Source organism: Neovison vison, chromosome 2 (genome assembly GCF_020171115.1).
Source record: "Neovison vison isolate M4711 chromosome 2, ASM_NN_V1, whole genome shotgun sequence".
NCBI lineage: Eukaryota > Metazoa > Chordata > Mammalia > Carnivora > Mustelidae > Neogale > Neogale vison.
In genome coordinates, this window is record NC_058092.1 from 238,549,222 (window position 1) to 238,567,690 (window position 18,469).

At 59.0% G+C, this 18,469-nt stretch overlaps 1 protein-coding gene across 1 annotated transcript in view; it reads right to left on the bottom strand.

Annotated features, from left to right (window-relative positions):
• Positions 1 to 395: 395 nt before the first annotated feature.
• LOC122899050 (transcription elongation regulator 1-like protein) overlaps positions 396 to 18,469 on the bottom strand; it is a 63,544-nt gene continuing 45,470 nt past the window's right edge. The window contains exons 6-8 of the mRNA XM_044236704.1: positions 9,061 to 9,150; positions 5,031 to 5,149; positions 396 to 1,200 (exon numbers count right to left, since the gene is read on the bottom strand). Coding sequence (XP_044092639.1) covers positions 1,044 to 1,200; positions 5,031 to 5,149; positions 9,061 to 9,150 — 366 coding nt within the window. The 3' untranslated portion in view covers positions 396 to 1,043. The remainder of the gene's footprint in view (positions 1,201 to 5,030; positions 5,150 to 9,060; positions 9,151 to 18,469) is intronic.

An 18,469-nucleotide genomic window follows, 5' to 3' on the forward strand; every position in this document is an offset into this window, starting at 1 on the left:
AACACAGGAGCTATGCTCACTGCACCGGTGCCGAGCCCAGGGACCCGCCGTGACCAGTTTGTGTGATGACTACGTGTGGTGGAACTGACCAAGCACCGGGCGGGCGAGGATGGTGTCCCCGTGCGTGGGGACACCTGCAGCCCCTCCAAAGAGAGGCTCTGTGAACCCCGTGATAAACACACAACGATTAAGAGAGCACCGTAGCTGGGCTGTCGCCGACATGGCCCCTCCCGGGCCCACGGCCTAAAAAGTAAGATTTTCGTTTGCGCCCTCCTCAGCCTTTGTATGGACACACCAACGTTTTCACGGATCTTTCAAGACACGGTGTCTTCCCTGAAACACATTCCTGCCGCCGAAGATCGTGTGAGAAGTCTTACCACAAAGCCACACTGGTTTAAAATATTTATTAATTAAAAAAAATTTAAAATTCTTTTTATACAAAGATGATGAGAAAAATCTCATGCAAACTCTGGGCATTACAATAAAAATAACTCAAATATTAATATGATGATTTTGTACAAAATAATTCCATTTTAAGTAGGACCTCCGGCAGCGCAGCCGCCCTCTCCGGGCCCGGCACCCCCTCAGGGACGAGGCGATGCCCGTCGACTCCTGCAGGGGTCCGGGGTCCACGTGCAGAGATGCTCACGGTCGTCACTATGATTGGTGATGAATGTCCTACGGCTACTACTCAGAACACGGGACCGAGACCTCGCACACTCGCGGAAGGAGCTCGGCATCGAGGACGCACGAAGGTTTTCAGAAAAGTTTCAGATAATCGGCTCAACTCATGAAAACGCCTGGAGACGGTTATAGATGTTTCTGCTGAGTTACAACCCGCAGCAGATTTATAATTTGTATATATTACAAGGAATTTGCATAATTAAAACAATTAAGGGAGCGACCTACCACGGCAATTAGAAATGCGTCAAACTCGGAACGTCGTACAAAAGAGCTTCAATATGAAACAGTAACCCTCGGAGAGCAGCCCGCGCCCCGCCCTGCGCCCGCCCTGCTCCTGGCTCCTCGTGCGGCTTACACACTCATCTCATTCTCCGCAGCCTGAGTCTGTTTTCCTTGTCCCGTTTCTTAAGGATAAGGATGAACTGGTTGAAAAAATGCTCCTGGTCCTTCTTCTTTTGAACAAGTCGAAACCTTTGATCCCGGCCGTACTTCTCCGCAAACTCCTTAAATGTGGTTCTGAAAAACAAGAGTTTTCCTGAGAAACCCCTGCCCCGGGGGTGGGTGTGACGTTTCTCGGCATCGCCTGGGGGTGGACAGCCCCTTCCACCAGATCTGGCTGTCATCTGGCTGCAGGGAAAGGGCATGAGGTAGACCGCGGGATGGGACAGGACGTGGGGCAGGCCATGGGACGGGGGGCCGTTTGGAAACAGGGCCGGGCTGTGGGGCAGGGATAGGACATGGGGCAGGTCATGGGACGAGGTGGGGGGACAGGGGGCCGTTTGGGGACAGGCCGGGATGTGGGGCAGGTCGGGGACGGGGCGGGACCTGCGGCATGCTGGGGGACACTGTAGGGCATGGGGCAGGTACAGGACTGAAGGCTGTAACTGGGGCCTCTCACCCCTGCCCCACCTGCTCCCGTGCTGGTTGTCACTTCCCCCGGAGGGACTGGCAGGGACCTGATCCCCTGAACCCTGCTATGGCTCCGTCTCACCAGCATCTGGCCTCTGTCCCTCAGAGCTGGCCACCGCCCACCTGTGCCCACCACTGCCGTGGCTGCCAGGGTCCCCTCCTGTCCGTGGCTCTCTCCATCTCCTGGCTGCCCCAGGCCACTCTTGCTGGCCCCGGGCCCGGCGTGCCCATCCTTGCTTCGGCACTGGTCACCACTGGAAGGCAGCGTGGCTTGTTTGGGGAGCCTCGCCCTACATGCAGGATCCTTCCTGGCCCTTGCCACGGTCATGACCACGGTAAGCCCTACCTTTGTCACGTACTCCGATCCCCGCCCCCACTCCACTGGCAGCATCGTTATCCGCTGTGTTTCCCACTGAAGGTCCCGAATGTCTGGCCCAGGGGCCACATGTGCATGTCCCCACGTATCAACCAGGCGGCCCCAGGGCTGCGGGGCCAGGGAGACCATACAGGGTCTGGGGAGGCTCAGAGGGCAAACGGGACATCCCTTGCAGGGGCAAAGGGCACCTTGCAGAGCACGGGGTCCTATGGCTCCCCTCCCCCCAGGCCTGAGCTCACAGTGGGAACAGGTGTTGGGGGCGGTGCTGAGCGGCAGGAGGAACCTGGGTAGCTCGTGCTTGGTCCAGGGCACCCTCTGGCTCCCCCATTTCTCCTTGCGGAGAACCCTATATTCTGCTGCGGACGTCAAACGGTACTGAGTGATTATAGTGCCATCGCTTTTCTGTACATGAACAACGGCATCACACACGTGGGGCTTTAGGACCCGGGTTTGTCCCCTGTGGTCGCCAGCCTCCCTCTTCTTCCTCAAGTGCCGTTGGGTCCCTGGTCGCGCCCGGGGGTCCTGCCTGCTCAGGGGCTTCTCAGAAAGAAACCCCTTCTCTCTGGTGCTCTCTTCCCTCCTTCCCTCTTTCCTCCTTGCTGTGGATGGTGGCTGGAAGCTGCGTGTCCCACAGAATCATATATTGACCTCTCCTAACCCCGGGTGCTGGTACCAGAAAGTACGGCCTTGGGATGACGGTGGAGCCCCATGATGGGCTCACTGCCGTTGTGAAAGGAGCCCAGGTTGCCCCTGCTCCTTCCCTATGTGGGGACACAGGCAAGACAGCTGTCTATGAGCCAGAATGGGTCTCACCTGACCCCACAGCCCTGGAGCCCTGATCTCGGACTCCCAGCCCCCAGAACTATGAGAAAGAATTCTGTGTTGCTTAAGGCCCCTGGTTTGTGGTAATGTGTTCAGCAGTCCAAATGAGCTAAGACCCTTTTTCCTTTCTTCCCTCCAAGATGAGAATCACAGGATTTGTTACTTTCTTCACTTGTGTGGGTAGCAGTCTAAGCAATTCCCAGTTAGGGGACAGGCAGAGATCCTGTCTGGGCACTTCCAAAAAGAAGTGTCCCTGGAAAGAAAAGGAAACTTGCAAATCTTTGGCCCCACAGCCATTCTGCTGGCCCTGGTGAACCATCCAGTGGGCCTGGAGAACACTCTGGGTCATGGGCATAGCATCCCCATTTTCCCTCTGGCAGCTGGGGACACAGCCCACATGTACAGAGACGGAGGGGGCCACTATGACCTCCCAGAAGGAGCACAGAATGCAAATCCCATAACTTCACTGGCAGCCCAAGGAGAGGCCCCCTGTGGCTCCCAGCCCCATCCCAAGACCCCAAGAGCTGGGCAGGGGGCTGGCTCTGGCTCTCCGTGTGGCTGTGGGGACAGGGTCAGAGCTAAGAAGCACTGAGAGGCTGCCTCCAGGGATGCTCAGATGGTCCATGTTGAGCTCACCTGGCCGTCCAGCGTGCAGCGACCCCAACTGCACATCTACCAGAATGCCCGGGGAGCGGCAGGGAGAAAAGGACATACGCACTGGATCACTCATTTTCCCGGTGTGTGTGTGTGTGTGTGTGTGTGTGTGTGTGTGATCATTCTCCTAATTGCTCAATGAATTCTGAATATTTTCTCCTTTGTTTTCATAAGAGGAGGGGAAACGTGTTGGCTTATTGTTAACGTTCCACCGGTGGACAGATCAAGAATATTATGTAAATGCTCCCGATGATGATGTTGGTGATGGTAATGATGGTGATTAACGTGGTGTTGGTGTTGGTGGTGTTGGTGGTGATGATGTGATGATGGACCTCCCTTTCACCAAGCTCCTTCCAGGTCCCAGGCAGTTTGCTTCCCTGCCTGCACCCCGCAGGGAGCCTGCTGGAGCTGTGCTGCCTGCAGATGAGACCTGAGACCAGAAGCTCAGAAACGTGTGACGCCTCACCCACTGCCGCACTGAGGAGGGGCTGAGCAGGCTGTGCCCCGAGGCAGGGGCCCCAGGTCATCTCCTCTCTCCTAGGGTCACCATGTGGGGGACACAGAAAAGCCGGTGTTCTCATCTCTAATGGTAGAAAAGCACAATTACAAATGTCTAGATGCACAGTTGCTTTTCTAGGTTAGCATTTTGTGATGGGGATCTTTCATGCTACATTTTCTCCCATTCAGAAAATATCTGCTCTTTAAACTCCCGCAGTTTTGTCAGAACCCAGCCCGACCCGGAGAACTGGACAATCTCCCACCGCATAGGTCTTCATAGAAAGCAACGTCACTTAACATCTATTTAAAAAACGATGCTGTACTAAGGGATTATTATAAAATACTAACACATACATGTCCACTTAGGCCTAATGTCCTAAACCCAAATGAAAATAAACCACACTTTTTGTTTATAAAAGTGATAGTTCTGTCATTTCAGAAGTAGTACACATTCATTAGTTTTTGAATATCAGTCAACGGGAGCTAATTTTTAAGAAGAGTGAAGTCCACGTACTTTCCTAATTTGTGACGTCAGACCCCTGTGGGCTTGTTCGATTTCGTGGGAGCGATGTCGGTTATTGTAGGTGCGTTTTGGCAACAATGTTACCAGGCCCATTTACTCCAGCCAGTGCACCTCCTGTGTGTAACCCAGACGACCGGGAAGGCATATGGAGCCAGCGGGGTGTGTGTGGGGGGGTTCGTGTTCCTGCTGCTGTCTGTGGCCTGTGTGTTCAGTCTCTGATCCCTAGATTTGAAGTAAGACCCCCCCCCAGTGCTGACCTGCTGATCATTTAGACCGTGGGGTCAGGGATGCCAGGCTGGAAAATCAGGCATCTGGGCAGCGGAACAGAGGGACCGAGGGGCAGGTGGGGGCGAGGGGCAGGGAGCACGGCGGCCACTGGAAGACTCACTCCCTCTCGGCAGGGAGGAGGCGGCTTCCCTCCCCGGGGGGTCGCCACCATCACACTCGTGGTGTCTAGGGCCCGCTGGGGTGTGCGGTTTAACAGACACAGACCATGAGAGCCATCTGCGGTCACGGGCAAACGTCCGGCCTTGGGGATGCCCGGCGTCTGTCTCATCTCCGTACCTGGGTGACACCTTAGACTCCTCCAGAAGCTTTTTGAATTCTTCTTTGGCGAGCAGCAGTTTGCTTTTCTTCTCCTTGTATTCTTCTTTTATCCTTGTCTTGACGAACTGCTCAAATATCTTAAAACACACACGCAAGAAAGGTATCACGAGGCTGCGCATCAGGAAGGAAACCTTGGGTTTCAAACACTGCACGAAAGGACGGCGAGAGGGCCTGTGGCTCGGCCCTTCTCCGCAGCGGCTGGGGCTGAGGCCGGAGCCTTTCGGGGGAGGCACTCCCAGCGTCACGAGACAAGTGTCTGCCTGATGAAGTCTGGGTCCCCACGAGGCGCCGTCTCGGGGTCAAACCCCGAATCGGCCCTGCCCAGGGAGGTGCGGGATGGGCGGCGCAGCCCTGTCCGGAGGCCACGGGAGCTACTGAGGGTCCCAGACGCCCAGCCCCGCTGCCCCCGTGGTTCTGGTCTGGGAAGGCTGTGAGTGGCTCGTCCGGTCACGCCCCGTCTGGCTGGCGGTCACGCCGCTGCTGGACGTCCCAGTAACACGAGAGGTCGTGTCGTCTGTTCTAGTCGCTTCCTCAGGAACATAATTGGCATTTGGGTCCCCAAACACGATTTTACCTTCGTGAAAAGAGAGTCAACCTGGCATCTCTGTTCCCCACCTGCCAGTCCCCAAGAACCGCCTGTGAGCGTGGGGTCTGGTCATCGGGGGCGCATGCGGACACGGAGGCCTCTCCTGGGCATGTCAAGGAGACTCTAGGTACCCCCCCCCCTGAGTGCAGGCCAGATGCTCCGCCGCCGCACTAGCCCTGTCTGACGAGAGGTGGGTTTTGCAAGCTAAGCCAAAGGGAAAACCACATTCCCTAGCCTAAAGGTACGAGTGTGGTCTGGCAGGCAGGTGCCCCAGCGGCCCTGGGACCGTAGCTCGTGCAGACTGCAAACCAGCCGCCAGCACAACCGCGCGATGCCGTGAGCCTGTCTGCAGCCGCCCCGGAGGATCTTCCCTCGCCAGGACCAGGGCGGCGCCTCGCTCTAACAACGGCAAGCTGTCATTTATGCATCGGAGCTTAGAGGAGGCCTTGTGCTGTGGGATCCCTGAGAGCTTAAGAGAGAAAACGCTGGAGATAATTCCAACGTGTGCAACCATAAATACAAAGATCGCGAAGATCGCACGTGTGATCACAGAAGGCCAATTCACAGCACTCCTGAGCCAGCCCGGTCCCTGGCCACGGCAGGCGGGAGTCTGACCCACGGGCTCTGGGGTGTCCTGCCCACTTGCCCCAGAGCAGGAGGGGGGACACGCCTCCATGGCCACAGCAGGGGCGTTCTCCAGTTCTCTTGGTAACCGCCCGCCTGACGGGGTTGGGAAAACGGAAGCCGCTCTCCTCCGGGCGAGTCAGCCTCAACGGGAGGTGCCAGGAGCGGGACGGAACTGAAAGGGCGGGCCTGCACATCGAAGTGAGAGCTGGATCCGCTCCTCGGCCGGCAAGGCCTGCGGTGTCCTAACCCTGCAGCGGTCTTACAATTTAGGTTCCTAGAAGAGGCGAAGGCAGGCTCATCCCCACACAGAAGCATGGGGCTCCGTCGCGAGTCAGAGTTTCGCTCTATTCGTTTTGAATCTGGACAGAAGAAACCCTGCCTGGCTGCGGGGTCGGAGGCCGCAGGGACCCCGCTTCTCCGGTGCCAGAACCACCCGCCCAGCGAACCCAATTTCACTCCTCCCTTTGGGGCTGCTGCTCCACGGAGGCTGCTCTAAGCCAACGCGTGGGTCTCCTTCCCTCTTCGACCCAGGATGCTACTTTCATTCAAGCGGGGCAGGACTTTTTAAAAGAGGCCCCCCTCACTCTTACCTCCTAATGGCACGATCTATGGTAATAAAAAGGGAACGTTCTCTGTCACCACGGAAATGGGTCTGAGAGGTGCCGTCCGACCCCTAATCTGGGCTCAGTCACTTCTCCCCCGTAGGCCCTGGTGGCGGCGAGGTGGCGATGGGCCAGCAGGAGCTTCAGCTCCCCCAGGAAAAAGCTACCCACGCCTTTGTAGGTAGGACTGGGTGTTCAGACGGCCCTAGTACTGCCTCCTTCCCCAGGGGCGCTCCAGCGCCAGGGCGCACAGCAACGGCCGCCTTTCCCCGGACCAGCTCTGGTTTGTCTTATGAACTCGGGCACTCAGTCACGGGCTCTTGGCGCTGCCGGCCTGGGCGGCTCAAGAGGCCGCTTCCTGCTCTTCCCCATCGGGCTTCCGCAGCCAAGCTATAGGCTATTGATACAGGCCTGCAGGGTCTGGGGGCTTCCCAGGGGTCCGAGGGAGTACTTGGTGTGAGCTGACATTCCAGTCTGACCGGTCTCCAGCGCATGTCCAGGCCTGGGCCCGGGGTCCCGGCCCCCCGGGAGTCTCAGCCCGCCTGCCCGGCACCTGCTGCTCTGGCCATGGCTAGGAGGACAGCTCCGTGGGCTCCCCGCGCCCCGGGTCGGGGGACCCGCTCAACGCCACAGCCACCTGTGCCCCGTATGCCCCACTCGCTCAGAGGCGGAAGAAAGCCTGAGGCCATAAATGGGCTGTTTCTCTGCGGGCGGGTAGCCTCACTTCCTCAGCTTCCCCCAAAGGGTTAATGCCTTCCAAACACCCCCGTGAACCAGAGAGGACTGTCCTGACTGCCTGCAGATGTGCGGACGTTGGCAGATGTGAGCCAGCGTGCTCCTCACTGCCGCAGAGAAACAAGCTTCTTTCCTGTTTTCAGAGTCGAGTACTCAGACTTTGGTCCTTAATACCACAACAAAAGGGTGAGACAGAGTCGGTGATTGCCGTCTGCAGCTTTCTTCGGATTCTATGTGTATAATCTAACCTTGTCTGGCTCTGTTGTGACTCTTTTCTTTCTTTCTTTCTTTCTTTGGAGCCACTGCTAGCACATTTTCTACATTTTTAAATGTTTCTTTCTGGAAAATACAGCTCACGGGGAATGCAGTGCAGGGACCATTAATTCTAAGGTCGTGAAAGGTCCAAGGTCTGTATTCTAAAGCGGCCAGTCTAGGGCCATCCCAAGCACAAGGCTGCACTGGGGGTGGGGGTCGCAGGGGGGCTCTGCCATCTCTGGGACCATCAGGGTTCACAGTCCTGAGGCTCTGCCTGGCTGTCCTGGCGCTTCCCTGGTCATCCCAGCACGGGCTTGAAGGAACTTCGCGCCACGACAGAAAGGAAGATAAAAGAGCCCTTTCTGACCCCTTGGCCCCGGGCCTTCCTGACCCCGTACAGACCGTGGTGACCCAGCCCCCCACTGAAATAATTCTCAGGCCCCTCTGTTTTCAGGGGCTGTTCTTGATGACCCGCTCTCCGTGTGTAGGAGGGAGAGACGGGATTGCCTCGGGAACTGGAGATAAGGACATCCAGATCTTCTGGAACTGATGCCAGGGCCCTTCCGGCCGGGCTCCAGGGAGACCCTCTCCCCCACCAGACCCTGGCTGAGCTGTGCAGGCCCACATGTCATGGCTTCAGCCCCTCCCCTGGCGGTCGACACAGCCGTCCCTCTGTCCCTCTGCCTCATCTGGGAAGCAGTACTGGCTCTGTGACCTGCTTTGTCAACAAGCCAGGGCAGACTTGTCAGGTGAAACTGTCCTCTGATGCACTCCTGAGCTTTCTGGGGACCCGCATTCTAGAACCTCCCTCTCCCTGCTCCTCCCTTCACTGGGCCGTCTTCTCCGCCCTTGTTATCAGATATGACCGTAGGTCTCCCTAACACACTCTTGTGGGGTGTGGTCCGTGTTCCCAGCACAGGCAGCCCCAGCCTCGAGTGGGAAGGTCTCCCCTGTGGGGTCACCCCCCGATGGTCTGCTAGGCACAGGGAGGGGTCACCTTCCCCGGCCCGGTCATCGTTCCCACGTACCAGCTCACAAGCGAGTATGCTCCGTCTGCAACCGTCCTTCCCCTCCGACCACACGACACCACATGACACACAGGCAAGCATCCCCCGGTGGGGACGGGGGCGCCGTGCAGGTGTGCGCGTCCGGAACCCCCCACCACGCCTCGTCCCCGCCTTACCTGCTTCCGCTCCTCTGAGTTTAGCAGGAGGTAGCGTGGATCAAACACGATTTTATGTAACTCTTTCTCCCAGGTAGAAAACGCTGACACCTGGAGAAAGATATTCAATAGAGTCGCTTTTAGCATCCGAGGCTGAGCCCGAAATGGGGCTGAAATCATCACTGGTGGGAACAGCATTAAGGGACCCCAGGCTCAGGGGCGCGCCCAGCTCTCTGGGAAATCGATGCTTGAGATTTGATTCCTGCACTCGCGACAGACACGACACCCGTGACACCCGCGACACTGTCTTCCTTGGGTGTCTTCCAGGGCCACCTGCCTCCCATCCGAAGCCCGGGTTACACCCGGGGAGCCGGGGCATTCTGGGATGTCATGTTTTGGCTGAAACGTTCGTGAGAACCGTCAGAACACCACGGCCATGACGGGGGCAACTTCTTGCAAATAGTCTGAGTTTAGCGTAGTTTTAGTTGATTTTCTAATCAATAACTAAACGTTTTCAGGAAGGTAATTTTTTTAAACAAACTATCTTATTTTACAGTGGTTTTAGATTTACGGAGAAGTTCTTACCCGGTTTCCCACGCTGTTAACACCTCACACGGGTATGGACCCCAGGTCTGTCTACACTACTGCTACCCAAGGTCCTCACGAGCAACTTCTTAAGTTTTCACGTGTCGCTTCTTCTCGCGAGGGTCCCACCCAGGGCATCCCGTGACAGGAAGCGTCGCATCTCCCAAGGGCCCTCTGGGCTGGGAGCGTTTCTAGACTTTCCCTGCCGTTTGGACCCTAATGGTCTGGATGGACGCCGGTCACGCCGTGGACGCCCCTCCGCCGACCGATCTCAGGTTTGCTCATGACGAGATGGGGTTCTGGGTCCCGGGGGAGGAGCCCAGAGCCAGGCACTGTGGTCAGCACGTGCCCTCGTGGTTCTCACTGTCGCCGCGACGTACAGCAGGTCGGTGTTGGCCCCGACCCCCTGGCTGGGGTTGCCGTCCCCGGATCTGTCCTCCGCACGTCCACTCTCGGTCCCCCTTCCGTGCTCGGCTGCTGGGGGACCCACTCTGTACAGCCCACGCTCAGGGCCACGCTCCACTCGGGGGGCGGGGGGATCCGAACACCGGTCACTTGGCATTCTGGATGGGACGGTCCCCCGTTTCCCACGTCGACTTCTTTATTCCCTCACTGACTTGCCCACAGACTCGTGGCTGTTTATTCCACAGTCTGGGCGATGACCCGATGTGACTTCCTGCTGGTGCTCCAGCGGCTCCAGCTTTGGCCGTGGAGGGCTTGGCCGGTGGGCCGCTGTGTGCCTTCGGCTAGGTTGCCGCTGTGGGGGGTGAGGCACCTCCTTATTTCCTGGAACTTCGAGGGATCTCTCCCGCCTCAGCCCCAGAATCCGACAGTTCTGCAGGAATCCCAGTCCCCCTGTTGAAGGACTGAGACGGCCAAGTGCGCCCGGGGCTGTGGGACGTGCAGCTGCCGGCTTCTCCCCACTGACAGAGCACGGGAGTGTTGAAGTCATTCACACGACAGCGCACTCGCTTAGAAACACTGACTAAACATTGGCTCTGCCGTAGGCCCCGTGCTGCGTGCTGAGGACCCAGAGGAAGTCAAGGTCCCTGACACCGAAAAGCGCGTGGTCTGGGCTCAGGCAGTTAAGGAAGCTCACGGCCACCTGTGGTGGAGACGGGACCAGGGACCAAGGGGCGCCTCCACCAGCTCCGGGATGAGTGTCCAGAGCACGGACTCTTCTGGAGCACGGACACTCGTCAGGCTCCTGAAGGGATGGGACGTGTCTGGGAAGGGCTGCCTGGGGTGCTCCGACCACGTACGTGAGCTGGAGGGACGTCGGGGCTGCAGGGGGCAGCGCGGTTGGGGGTGCAGGAGCCCAGGAGGAGCCGGAAGCGGTGGCAGCGTCCCAGGCGGACTGAGGAAGCTGAGCCTTTTCCCCCGGGGGCCACGGCCACAGGTCACGTGCGTTTCAGGGGCTGGGTGGGGCGTAGGGGAGATGGGGGCTAAGGGGCCGCTTACTGCTCTCTCTGCCTCTTGCCTTTGGACACGTCAAGGCATTCCTGGTAGAGACACTATCCTAATGTGCTTTACTTGTCCAGCCTAACAAGTGGGTTTTTTTTTTTTTAATGGACAGTTTCTATCTTTCCTAATACAAATAAGAGCCCCTTTTTAATATTCATGAACTGCATTCCTGGGCAGGATGACCCAGTCTCCCCACAGAGACTTTCTCCCAAGGACTGAGAACATGATGAAATGGGGACCAGCCGCAGGGACAGGGGGTTCCCTGGGGAAGTGTCCAGACCGCCCGACCCCGCGGTTCTCTGCCCCTGACCACAGCAGCGCGGGGGCTCTTGCCGAGAGACATCATGGGCAGCGCAACTCAGCCCACACAGACGGATCCCAACCACCCCGGAGGGCCCCGGCAGACACCCCATCTCCGCTCACTAGGGAAGGCAGAGCATGGCTGAGAGCAGGTGCCCAGAGGGTTTTGCAGTTCTGGATGTGTAATATGATCGCTCTTTAAAAATTAATAACATATGGTTGCCTCCAAAGGAAATCCCCACCTGCGTGGGAGGCAGGGGAAGCCGTCTCGGCAGGGACTGTCATTCACAATGACAGAACAGGTATTGTCCTACCCTCTGGGGGTAGGCCAGCAGGTGCATCAAGTTCGGGGAACAGTGGCTGCGGTGGACAGAGGGACAGCCAGGCGCGGGGCCCGGGGCCGGGGCGTCACAGCAGAAGGGGAGGGTGGACAGCCATGCGTGTGACAGGGCCCCCCTCGGGCCTCGTCCATGAGGCCCCGCTGTTCCCCAAGGACTCGCTCCTGACAACCGCAGGTGGGACGGACGGGGAGAATCGCTTCTGAGGAAAGCCTGACTCCCTGGGCCGGGGCCTCCTGTGTCCCCAGGGGCATGTCTTGGTTGGGAAGCTCATGCCATGGGGCAGGGCTGGAGGCCGCCTGTCTCCGCTGAGCCCTCCCCAGCCTCATGGCCACTGCTGCTCCCTGCCACAGCCCCTCCATGCCAGCGTGGCTGACTTCCCCACAGCTGGCAGGAGAGTCTGCATGGACGTCCGAGTCTTAGGGAAGGTCACGTCCCAAACCCCACCATCCTATTCACTGACCTACCCCTTCTCAAGGGAGGGGATGACCCCAGAGTGCACCCTGGGGGTGGGCACCTCGGGGCTGCCTGAGGACCTCGCCCCTTGCCAGGCCCCAGGACTAAGCACGTGGCTTCCTCTCTCTTCGTCTCTCCGGCTCGTCTGGGACTCCGGGGCTCCCACGTGCTCGTGTCCTGGAAAGGTGGAATTCCTCAGCCAATTTCACGCCGTTTCCTGCAGAGCGCTGCGGTTCCTCTGAGCCCGGCTGGGTCCCGTGCCCGGTCTGTCTCCCGCGGGGCTGGCTCCGTGAGCCCGAGATCAGCTCGGGTCACCCGCGATCCCGGACTCGTCTGTGCACCTCGGCGAGCTGGCCACCAGGAGACTCAGCAGCTCTGAGGGGCTGGCCGCCTAGAGTGCTCCCGGGGCGCTGTCCTGGGGCTGTGCCGCCAGCCTCTCCCCGGCACTCGGCACGTCCTTCATTTCGTCCAGCCTGGGGCATCCCCGCCCTCCTGGCAGCATCGAGGGCACTGACTGGACGCATCACCGCGCGGCTCCATGGCCCCGCCTTCCCAAGCCCGCAGGCTGGCCGGCCGGTCACGGCCCCCGTGGCCTCCCAGCCGCCCTCCCCGCTTCAGAGGGGGAGCCCTGACTGGCTGAGCTCTGAGCTCCCCTGAGCACTCATCCAGGGGGAAGGACCTCTCTGCGGTGCCCTGTGCTCGGCGGCTGTCCCCGCTCCCGGCTGGGCACAGGAGAGGCTGACCCTCCGCCGGAGCCCACTGAAGCTGACCGCGGCTTCGTGCAGAGAAGAAAAACCTCCAGATAAAACTGGTTCTGACCTCAGCCCAGCTTCCCCAAAGCCTCTCTGAAGACTGAGGAAAAGGGTCTCATATTGGGTTCTGGCTGGAACGTGAGAGGACAGCGGGTTCGGGGAGGTCGTCACAGCCCGAGGTCCCCATGGGCAGGGCGCCCCGAAGGAAAAGGTGGACCCTGCTTTCATCTTCAAAGCCAAAGGCCACTCTGAGCATTTGTCAATGCCCAGCTCACGGAAGAGCCGGGGGCCAAGGGGTAAGGGAAGGAAGGAAGGCGGCAGGGGATGGTCCTGCCTGCCCCAAGCACCAGGGAGCAGGGCACGGGGTCCTGGGGCACACTCGGGGAGCTCCGGGGCTGCCGGCGAGCCAGGCAGGGCTGCAGAGCTGCCCCAGACTGTCTGTCCACCCGTCCGTCCTCAGACTGTGCTCATTGCCTCCCGCTGGCTCTGCCGGGGTCCCACCCGCAGCGGCTGCAGTCCGGGCTCAGGAATGCCGCTGGGGGGCCCTGGGGTCTCCGGGAGGCTCATGTCCAGCTCAAATATGAATGCACGTACTTCAGAAGCTGAGGTTTTTGCCCAAACTTGACCCTCAGACGCACTGTGTTTATGCGCTCCTTGCTCTGTATTATCAGCAGTGCCACGGAATCCCGAGCGTGGACTGTCCAGCATCATGTGGCTTCTCAGCCCGGTCTCCACGGCCTCCCCGCCCCGCGGACAGCAACCGTCTCTCACAAGCTCACGGCTCTGTGACAGGAGCTCGGCCTCGGGGACGCGGGCACCGCAGCCACACGGTGTGGCCAGCACGCTCCTGCCTTCAGGCTGCGTCCACCCAGGGGCCACAGGACGGCTCTGCGGGCCATATCCGCGCACAGACATGAGTGCGTGCCCACATAACGCTCCCTTCCACAACGCTCCAAACGAGAGGAACGGATGAATGAGGCCTCTCACAGGGGTGGGCGGTGGCCTGTGCTTGCCGATGCCCGAGGAGGGGGCCAGGCTGGGCATCAGGGACCTGCCCTCAGGCCCTGGCCACTGACAGGGTCCCACACTTGGCCACCTCCAGGGCCCCGCCTCGGGGACATTGACTAATGTCTCTGTCCGGGGCCACAGCAGGCCTCCGTCCCCTGGAGAGAGGGAGGTGGGGAGCAGGTCCAAGGGCTCTGAGGGGCACCGAGGTCATGGGTACGGTGGACATGGTGCTTGATAACCATGCCTGAGACCCAGCGGCCACTGAAGGAAGGTTCAGGAACCTCCGTCGGCCTGAGGCACCCACCTCTGCTTCCAGGACCAGAGGCGGGAGACGTGGGCCCCTTGTTTCAGAGTCCGTTGGGCTCTGCCAGCCAGCTGGTCCGGTTCGCCCTCCCACACTGGCCTCAACAGCGCTCAGGACGGTCCAGCTCCCCAGTCCGTCCTCACCGAGGACCGTGAGGGGTGGTCCTCGTTCACCCTCCGTGGTGATGCTCGTGGGATTTTACCAGCTTCAGCCTCTCCTGCTGCAATAGACACGTGGGATTTGGTGCTGTCGCTCCGAGAGCATTCTCTGCTGATTTAATTTACGTCTGAGGGTTGTTTGGGCATCAACAGAATCCCATCCTGGCAATGAGAGTGGGTGGCCCACGGTCCTTCCCAAGGGCATCTCCGTGATTAGAACAGGATCTCACCACCACTGACCTCGTAGCCAAAGATCCGGATCGCCACGGGCCATGGCAGTCCACTCGGGAAAGAAGAACCACGGCTTCGGAGCCGAGACGAAGCAGAAGCCCCAGGAAAGGAGCAACGTGGTTCAAACATGATAAATATTTACAGTTCCTCCTCGTCAGGCGGGTGTGCGGGCAAAACAGTCTCGGGACGTCTCACACGTGGCCGCCGGACGAGCACACTGCATGAAAATGACTTTCCTCCAAGCAATTTGGTAAGAGCGACCCAGCGCCGATGCCCGCAGGGAACACCCTACGCGCACGGAGCTCAGGCGCCAACGTGCTCACTCGGGCTGTTGTTCAAAATAGCACATTTGGAGAACACAAGCTCTGAATGAAAACGCAGGATTTTTGGACAATGAATTGAATATCACGATCTCATCCAAAATGTTTTCCGAAGGTTGATACTAAGAGGAAACAGAGTCCAAACTTATAAGTCGGCTGAGCCTCATAGGCCTGTGTTAAACGAAGGATCTGGTCGAGCCACATTCAATTACATTCAGTCCTGCTTATACTATAAGACAAAAATATTTATCATTGGCATCTTGAAATCTATTATTAGAAAGACTGGAAAGAAATGGACCTTGCTGATGAAAATAATTCTCTCTTTGGATGGCATTTGGAGCGACTTTTTATTCCCACTGAGAGTTTTTTTTTTTGGCCAATTCTCTTCCACTGCACAGACGACGTGCCCAGGCCTTGCCTGTTATCCGTGGCTCCCACGTGCCTGAGAGGTCTGAAGAGTTGCCATAGAGCACGGGGCCGCTCAGCTCCCCGAGAAGCACGAGTCACTGCTTGGAGCGGACGGCAAGTGTGCTGGCCTCACCTCCAGGGCCGAGACGGGCCGCTGGCGCCGGGAGGACCACGGAACCCTTCAGCGCATGTCCGGGCCCAAGTACCTGCTCCGGCTCTGCAGAGGCAAAGCCACCTGCGTGTCTGTGGGCGGGGCCTCAGAAGTCAGGGAGGGGGTGGCCGTCTAGCTGCGGGGAGAAGCCCTCCCCCACTGCCCTGCTGGCAGGAAGACACCTGATACCGTTTCTTTCTACCAACGGCCTCACGACGGACACCACCTCTGCACAGAGAGGGACTGGACGGCCCGGTGGGCGTGCCTGTGCGGCCCCGCGAGTTCCTCTTTCTAATGGACTCAGGCCCAACCTCCCGGAGGCTCACCTGGGTAGATGGTTACAGGGTGAGCCAGCCTCCCCCAGGCCACCCACTCTGGGGAAGCTGGCCAAGGGTGCCCCATAGAAGGACCCCAGACAGATAGCAGGTGCAGGGCCCAGAGTCCCCGGAGCAAGATCCAGGGCTCTCCCACAGTCTTCCTCTCCCGTCCCTGGGAAAGCCACCCCCGCTCCTGAGGGACACGAGGCAGAGGAACAAGTTCTCAGTCACATGTTCCTAATGTTCCTAGTACATTTATCGAAATAGGCTGGATCTCATGAATCATCTTCTGTTCAATGAAGCCTGTTCCTTCGCAGGCTGACATTTTTGGTTTTTGTTTAAAAAAAAAAAAAAAAAAAGCTCTACTGTGGTTCGTAGAGTAAAACAAAATAAAAATAAAACCTCCCTTGAGCCATCAGATAGCTACTCCAAAGCCACGGACCTGAAAGCCCCTTCCCAGTCCGTCACCCCCACAGAACACCCGAACCACGGCCTTCCTCGGCGACCGGGAGCCCACGGGAGCAGGCTCCGTCGCTCTGTGGCCGCACGCATTTCTGGACGCGAGCGCCGAACAAATGCAATAAAAAACCTTATTAATCACTCAGTCCATGAAAAAAGTGACCTTTCTGTGCCTCATTTCTAAGCAACTAGAAATCTTATGGGCTTAGCTATCAAATGCTCTTGAGCATGAATCATTTAAAATCTGCTGGCATATTTTATAAAGTCAAAAAGTCATAAATGGCCACATTGCTTTAGGACATCAGCAGTAAATTCAAATTGATCTTTTCTATTCATGAACTGTGTGTGGGCTTCCTCTGAAATCCTGCAAAAATACGGGCTCAGCCGTCACCCCCAGACTCTGCTTCTCGGGGGGACTCTGAACCCCGGGCGGCGCTGCCTATTTCTGCGTTGTTTTTGCTGATTTTCTTTCACGTAGGAGTCGCACAGAGAAGACGTAAGAATCCAAGAGAACCACCCACTGCAATGAGGCAAGAACGCGCTGGAAATCTCATCATGGAAACTGCTCCACCGAGGCCACGGGGATAAATTCAAGCCGCCTCGTCGAGCTGGCTTGCCGGCAGCCTCGGGGAGGAAAGGTGGGCGTCCCAGGCAGCCCTGAGCTCCCGTGAGGTTAGTCTGAGGCTGTGCTGGCGAGCGGGCGCTGGCTGGTTTCCCCAGCGCAGAGACGGGCCGTGCTGGCGTCCCGGCGTCCCGAAGGTGAAGCGAAGGCCTGCTCTGCTTCTCAAAGGCTGCGAGAGCCATCACGTCTCCTGCGCCGGACCGCACTGGAACAGACCGGCCGGTTGATCCGGGCGCTCACAACTACATGTGTTTCCGCACACAAGGGCAGAGGACCGCCTGCGTGTCCGTCAACACCTACCGAGGGCCCAGGCGACGCCCTGGCGCGAACATGCCAGCGGCTCTCCAGGACAGAGGCGGCCTCCTCGGGCGATTCTGTGGAAGAAGAGACGCCGTATTGCTTCTCAAGGGCAAGGCCACAGACCCGCCCTGTGCTGCCGGGTCAACGTGAACGTGGCAACTGGAAGAGGCGGCGGCAGGTACTCCCCAGACCAGCCCCCACGGCGCGGGCTCCGTGGGCCCCCTCCAGGGTCAGCCCTGGCCCGGGGCCGTGAGCGTGTCGTCGGGCGTACAGACCGGCCCGCCTGGGTTCCCTCCGGACCTCCGCCTCACCTGGCCCCGCCGCTCATCTAGGTTCACACGCTGCCTCGCGGTTCTGAGTTCCTTCCCGTCCCTCATGGCCGAGGACTGGATTTCATTTTTGAGCCACAAGCTGGAGTGACGTGCATATTATCACTGGCGGGCACCGGAGGAGCGCTCCCCCGTGGCAGGACGGCCTCCGTCCTCCTGCTGATACCCCGGAGCTGAGGCCAGCCCGTCTCCGTGCACCCCAGGGCCTCCCGCCAGCCCGACTCCGGGGATCCCTGCTCAACCCCCGGCTCTGGGGGGCATGCGGCTGTCCTGACCTCTGGCCTCGGCGCCCATGGCGCCTGCTGCTGGGATCGGCCCGCCCAGAGGCAGTCTGTGGGGGGCTGCTCACCACAGAGGGGATTTGCTCGCGTTCCCAAGGCCACTGCCGTGTCCGCGATCATCACTGCCGCACACGGGCTCCCCGTACGGCCCCTGCGTTCAGCCTCATTTTGCAAAGAAATCCAGCCGGGTGGTTAGAGCAGACCCGTCTATACCCAAAAGCCAAAGCTGGAAAGAAACGTCACTGGAGGGGATTTGATCCTAAAATGTTCTTCCCCCAAATTTGAACTGAGATGCAGACTCTGATCATGACAGCCTGATTCCATTAACGAGTCACCCCGGTCCCCAGATGTGGAAGCTGTCCCAGATGAGGGCGAGGCCCAGGGACGCCCCTCTGCGAGGCGTGGACCTTGAGAGCTGCCGGGCTCCAGCAGGAAGCTCCTCGCCACAGAGCATTTCTGCACGCAGTCCGCTGACGTCCCCTCCCGCCTGCCCCTCCCATGTGTGCCCCTGGGGTGACCGCCTGGCAGGACAAGGAGCAGGGCCTCCTTTTTATGGGCTTTGGCCTCCAATGATGTGGCCCCTGAACGCCACTCAGCCCGACTCCATGAACCCGGGGAGTGTTACTGAGTGACTGGCTTCGGGGACA